General features: G+C 39.7%; 1 protein-coding gene and 1 long non-coding RNA gene across 2 annotated transcripts; one reads left to right on the top strand and one right to left on the bottom strand.

The window, feature by feature from the left end:
- Positions 1 to 562: 562 nt before the first annotated feature.
- LOC144992191 (uncharacterized) lies at positions 563 to 1,325 on the bottom strand. The gene is made up of 3 exons (XR_013656063.1): positions 1,026 to 1,325; positions 789 to 915; positions 563 to 700 (listed from the first exon to the last, which is right to left on the bottom strand). It is a non-coding gene; the product is annotated as an uncharacterized LOC144992191 (long non-coding RNA).
- A 425-nt stretch (positions 1,326 to 1,750) lies between these two features.
- On the top strand, positions 1,751 to 6,072 carry LOC110015143 (fibronectin type III domain-containing protein 11). The gene is made up of 4 exons (XM_020703372.3): positions 1,751 to 1,857; positions 2,016 to 2,059; positions 4,886 to 5,016; positions 5,154 to 6,072. The coding sequence occupies exons 2-4, from the start codon at positions 2,047 to 2,049 to the stop codon at positions 5,940 to 5,942; spliced, it is 933 nt and encodes a 310-aa protein (XP_020559031.1). The 5' UTR covers positions 1,751 to 1,857; positions 2,016 to 2,046; the 3' UTR covers positions 5,943 to 6,072.
- The last annotated feature ends 613 nt before the right edge of the window (positions 6,073 to 6,685 follow it).

Here is a 6,685-nt window from a genome sequence, read left to right on the forward strand (position 1 = left end):
TATATAATATAGGGGGGAAGAAACACAATATAAAAATAATTGTGGGATTGTTTTTTTTAAATGTAATTTACATCAACCCTGCACTTGGCTGGTGAACTCTTCACGGTGTTCCCCCCACCTTCCCTGCATCCCTAATAGCCCACCACACCTGAAAATGGCCAGAGACTTTAGAAGTTCTTATCACTTGTGCTATCTTAGATGACCCCACCCTTACATTGATGTGTTCTCCCTACCATGTCAAAGGTGGATAAAGGTGGAAAGATTTTATGTAATCCATGAACACCAGTGAAGATCACAAATCATTGAAGAAAAAAGGTTCAGTGCACTGTCTGTGGGTCTAGATGACCCAACTCCCAATGTTATAGTGACTAGGATAGCACAAGGGATAAAGAAGAGGCTCAGGACCCACCATGTTGCTTTGGCTTTTAGATAACCTTACCTATCTACTTATATTTATTTCTTTTAAAATACTTTTATTATGGGTTAGGGTTCAGGGTTTTGTGTTTCCTCTATTCTATCTATTTCATTTTAGTTTTCATTGTATGTATCAACATTTTTTGATATGGTGCCTCTGTCAGACTCCTCCCCCTCTCCTCTCCGCTTGGCTGCTGATTCTCCCCAGCTGCGACCACTTATCTCATCACCTCATCTGCCTTCATAAGGAGCCACAGGATCATCAGTCTTCGCCAGTCCGTTGCCCCTGATGGTGCATAGTTGGTATTCAAGTCAAGCTATTGTTTGTTTCGTTACGTCAAACCTACGACTAAAAACTCTCTCTCTCTACTCACCTCCAGGAATCCAGTACCACGAGTGGTCGCCCGAATCAGTTCCAGCCGGACTCCCCATTCTGTCCTCTCCTGCGGTCCCACCTCGAGCCTCTGCCGTTTCAAATATCCGTCCTTCGCCAGCAACCGCCTACGGAGGAATCCACCAGTGACGCCGCCAACTTCTGCCTCCTGTCTCTGGAAACCGCCATCCTGTCCTGCCCACGCTCTGTTTCCTGATCCTCTTATTAAATCACTTACCTGCCACGCTCGCCTCCCGCTGTGTTTCTTCTGGGTTCCAGCATCTGGGTTCGAAAGTGTTCTGTAGCCATGACATTTTTAATTTTAACCCTTTTTCCTGATTGTGATTTTTAGCCCCAGTGTTTCATGGGATTCTTTATGCCAGAGCTTGGCGGATTGGTCAAGAGGTTGTCGCTCGTCTGGGGTAGCTGGGGTCCAACATAACAGCCTCATGGTTGTGGAGTGGACCCCGTGGATGTCTCGGTCTGGGTGGGCACTGTGGTGATGTTCCTGTGGCTGAGCTGGCTCCATGGTATGAATAGATTCCCAAGTTAGACGTTAACCTTAAGTTTTCATCATCCTGCGTGGGTTCATCATGGGATGTGTGGAAGGAGAAGGAAGGGTAAAGGGTGGGTTGGTCCTGTTTAATTGAATTTCTGTGTCTGTTTTGAATTGTAAAGTGCTTCAAACTACGCAAGTATGAGAAGCACTTCATTTAAATAAAGTTTTATTTGATTTGCCATACAAACATATTATTACACGGAAGGAGCTAAAGTTCAACAGAAAACTAATTTTTGTTTTTTAGTTGATTATGTTTTGAAATTTGGCCAGTTACATAAAATAAAAATAAAAAATTTTGTTCATGTTGGATCAAAAATATCAAAACCTTAAATGCCCCCCTCCCCCCACACACAGAACAACTGTCTTCTTACTTGAGCTGTGAGGAGCCAGAACAAATGATGTTGTCATTCAAATGTCTCTTGGATTCAGCCAGGAGTAGTTTGGTTGCCATAGCATGAAGGTTCTATATTTGACTGTTAGCAGAAGTTGGAGTGAACAACAGAGCAGACAGGTAAGGTTTTATAAGTAGGCTCTTCTATGTTTACCTCCATAGCTTCTGTCTTCAGCCATCAGACTGAATCTGACTCTCACATCAATGACTGTTGCTAACTTGTCAGCTTAACTGTGTTTAACCCAAAACTGCTCTCTGCTTGCATGTTGACTCAAAAGAAAAGAAATCCTGAGAGGAACTGATACGAAGATGACAAGTTCAGGTATGTCTGTTATGCTCCTGAGGATAAATAATCCTTAATTTTATCAACAGTTTGATTCATATCATAATTTGGTGGTTGTGATGGTTTGATAATTTTTTGCTTCCATCACATGTGTGTTGTCCACTGTGATGTCACTTAATCATTTTTACATTATAGTGAAATAAACCTACCAGGCCTCAAAACAATTGGCATTTTCCAATATTGGTTATAATCGATCTATTTTATAGTGTGATAGGTCAATTTGATCTGATTAACAACTTACCTCAGACAGAACGATCTGATTGGATCGTAGGAATATAAATTGATTCATTGATTAAGTCAAATAATCTTTATACCCCAACTCTTTACAGTTAAAATGCAGAGGAATACTCATTAAAAAAAAAAGAAAATAGATTATGTCAGTAATCACATGCCACAAAATCTGAGTTATCATTGTAAAACACATGTGGTGATCAAAATATACAAAGTCTTCAAATTTTTTGTTAACAACTTTACAAAAATTCACAAAATCACAGGGCATGCCATCAAGGTCAAGGAACAAATAACTGAGAACTCTGAAAATGAACTCTGGTTTTCCACGATTCCTATCACTTAATTGATTGCTCAGGTCAACATCCTGGCTCATGTTGACGTGAAATCTGCTATGATTAAGAAATACCTCTGACAGCAGGAGGAAAAAACATCAGACTGGTATCAAGGTAATAATGCACAAATCAGCATTTTCATCTACAAAATAGAGCTGCACATGGTAAAGTGGTCAGCACCCTCACCTCACAGCAAGAGGACTCTAGTACAAATCCCTGCGAGGTCCTTTCTGTGTGGAGTTTGCTATATCCCCATGAATGTGTGAGTTTTCACCAGACAATCTGGCTTCTTCCCACAGTTATAGGTTAATTTTTTGACTGAACTGAGAGGTGACAGAATGTGTGCGACCTCTCTAGGACGAACCGCGCCTTTGCACAACAGTAGCTGGGATAAGCTTTAGCATCCCGTGACCCCAAAATAGATTATCCAGGTTTAAAAAAAATCCACAAATCAAGCATGTAGGAAATATTATGGATAATTACAGATTAATGAATGTTGAGTTAGATTGACATATTGATATTCAGATTAAGATGTCTATCTTTAAAATAATGTATTCATGTGCAGATTAATGGGGTTATTTTTAGATGCGCTTATTAACACATTTCCATGTAATATATTTACATACAGACTGGTATAAAGACCCACTCAAAGGAAAATTGTGTTTTTGTTGTTTTTAGCATGTTCTTGTTGCATTTTTATGATGATGGCGGACATAATGAAAATTAAGCTTAAACTGGTGTAAACTTGAGTATTTTATTTATTAAAATTGTTGTGAATCACAAGTAGATGATAAAATGCCATTAGTAGAAGCTTACTAGCTGTGACATAGTTGTTACGGTCCGCAGGACACAAGCTCCCTGCTCCAATCCTTTCTAAAGCATCCACTAAATAGATCCACGCATGTCTTTGTTTTACTAGTCCGAGCAGGCATCTGACTCCAAACTGTACGGCTTGATAGCTCGGCAGAAACATGGTCGTAGAAAATGACCCAGGTACTTATTTTTTTTATTTTATTTTAGCATCATTGTAATCAAAAGACCACTGGTAATGGTTTTACAATGGGTCAAAAGATGATTAAAGTGGGACTTTAACTTTGTGATTCCCAATATACCAAAACCATGACAGAAAATTTAAATATTGGGGAATTAAGATGTTTTTTTTAAACCTTTAATAAAACCTGCATTAAAATTATTTTGGAATTTAACTTTTTTAAATGAGTTATAGATAGGCCTAGCATCAATTATGACATTTTTGATCCACACGTTTTTAACATGGTGTAAGTGTGTTACAAAGAATTCATTATCAACAAATATTGCATTCTTTCAATACAGCAAGTAGTTATTTTAACCCCTGTGCTATCTTAGATGACCCTACCCTTACATTGACGTGTTCTCCCTACCATGACAAAGGTGGATAAAGGTGGAAAGATTTCATGTAATCCATGGAAACCAGTGAAGATCACAAATCACTGAAGAAAAAAGGTACAGCGCACTGTCTGGGGGTCTAGATGACCCAACCCCCAATGTTAAAGTGCCTAGGATAGCACAAGGGTTAAAAAATGAATACAAACAGATGAGTTATTTTTTACATAAAAGTTTGGAAACTTAGCAAAACATTTCACGTCAATAATATTTCTGGGATTTCATGGAATTTTGAAATTAGCAGGAAGAGCCATGATGATGAACTACAGAGCAGAAAAGATGGACCAAGTTATATCCTTAGAGTTGTTAAGAAAAGTTTGGATCATGTTGATGGGATAGGGGTTTCAGAAATTGTGAACGTGATATGAATGGTTTAATAGGTTTAAGTACAGGCTGAGAGTTTTGTGATATTTATCACATTTACGAGCAAATCCCCATAATTGTGTTTGTATAGGTATATGTAGAGTAAAATATTAATTTTTGCACAAATTGATCTGTTCATTCATATTTTCATTACATGTTTATTCACAAGATACAATATTTATTTGCAGATTATTGTTATATTGTTATATTACGCGGAATATAACAAGTTTACATCCAACGTAAAAATTCCCTAATCTGCTTAAGCAACTATAATGTTCTTGTTTACATCTTTAATTACTGTACCGTGTATGTACATCCATATTTCACTTGACTTTTCCTGGACAAGGACATTCTTCTTTTTTCAGTGAAGTGCATCATCATGGAAGTGATCAAAACGGTAGCAAAGTGGTTGTGTCTCCTTTGCAAAAACCTGATTTCTGCTTCTTGATTGCTGCAGGTTGTCCAGCCCATGCTCTGTCACCTCAGAGCGGAGAGGAGGAGACTGTTGCTGACATGGATAGTCTGCTTGATCTGAAGAACCGGATCTGGGAGCTGCTCCGCACCACGCTGGACAATTCATCCTTCACAGTAAGTGTCATGCACAGACCATGAGTTTTTACCTTTAGGTTCAGGTGGTTTATAAGAGCTGATCCTTACCTTTCTGAAGTCAACTTGGAGTCACAAGCACATTTTTTTTACTAAAGTGATGCATTCTTGTTTTTCAGGTGATGCAGGAAAGACTGCTGCTCAAGCAGAGAAGCTCTTACTATTTTGTCATCCAGAAGGAGGATGTGAGACCATGGGAAAATCAACAGGAATCCACCTCAATGTCCATCAACATGTTGGGGTCTCACTTGGGCTCCAGCAGGCTCCAGCATGTGAAGGACTGGATGAAGTCACAGATAGTGTTCCTTCTGGCCTATTTAGAAATGCTCTTCCAGGAAATCATCACCAGCCGTAAGAACCTGGAAGCCTTTGTTGCAAAGTGTGAACAGGTTGAGGTGGATGCAGATGAGATAGCCGCTGCAGAGCAGCAGCTTCAGCAGATCCAGCTGCATCTTAGAGACTTTGAGGCAAGAATGGCGAGTAACCTTGAGCCACTGACCCTAAACAGCTTGTTCCTCCTTCACACGAGGGGCTCCCTTACCCATCAGAGTCAAATGTCAGTGGTCACCCTAGGTCCGGTGATGTTCCACAGGGAAAAGTCACTGCTGACTCCCACGTCTGTCTGCCTGTTTTGGTACATCGCAGGTGAGCAATCTGAGGAGCCACGACGCATGTTCAGAATCACGGTAAAAAGTGCTGCTCCTGGAGGAAAGCTGTGGAGGGAGGCTGTCTGTTGCAACTATGAACATTGTGTCCAGAACCTACAGCCAGACACCTACTACTCATTCACTGTGAAGAGGATCACCAACTTTACATTAGTGCACGTACCCTGGACCGACACCCTTCACTTGAAGACTTTGAGCTCCACAGCAGAACAAAGACTTAAAGGGATACCAATCAATGCATGACCCTAAAGTTTTAAGACAAGCCACAGTGATCGCCTGAGAAGGGTTTAGACTCTGACAGTTTGGAAGTCAGGAAAAGTGGGCAGTCAGCTTCATAAATACCTGTAAAAAATAAAAATAAAGAAACCCAGAACCAATTTGTCATCAACTTTCAATCACAAAAAAGAGATTTTCAAAATAAAACATGAATAAAACAACTTTTCGGTAGTATTTCTGATAGCATGAAGGTCTGCAAATTCTAACATTTTTGACTCTGCAGCTTTTGGCGCTCCCTTTCCTTCTCCTTGTTGTCGTCATGGTTGCCATCATCTGCTGCAGCAGATGTTATGAAAATAGAACAGGGTACAACATCATCACCTTCAGCGATTCAGGGTTTCCGCGGGAACCGGAGCGTCACATTGATGCAACCATGACCACAAGATGGCACTGTTTTCAAAGCAAAGCTTCACATGAAGCCTTGTCTCGAACAATTTACGTGTCAGAGATGCAAACAGGTTTCAGCACAGTATTTAAACACGCAATGCAATGTAACAAGTATCACCCACAAAGATGTGGAGCTTCAGTGAAGCAAACATCAGTTAAGATAAATAGACGAAGAGTAAAAATATTGGGTGAATGATAAGAAAGATCAAACCAAACAAAATTGTTGCTTACTTCAATGAGGCCAAAAATCCCTATCTGGTTTAAAATAATTGCCTAAATAATCAACCAGCAGGTTATAATAGTTTATTCTCTTGTATTTAGTA

The sequence above is a fragment of the Oryzias latipes genome, chromosome 5 (assembly GCF_053564925.1).
Source record: "Oryzias latipes strain Hd-rR chromosome 5, Olatipes_Hd-rR_3.1".
NCBI classification, from domain to species: Eukaryota; Metazoa; Chordata; class Actinopteri; order Beloniformes; family Adrianichthyidae; genus Oryzias; species Oryzias latipes.

Coding starts and splice junctions, on each gene's coding strand:
- LOC110015143 (XM_020703372.3), top strand. Junction 5,017..5,153: donor TGGACAATTCATCCTTCACA/GTAAGTGTCATG, acceptor CTTGTTTTTCAG/GTGATGCAGGAAAGACTGCT.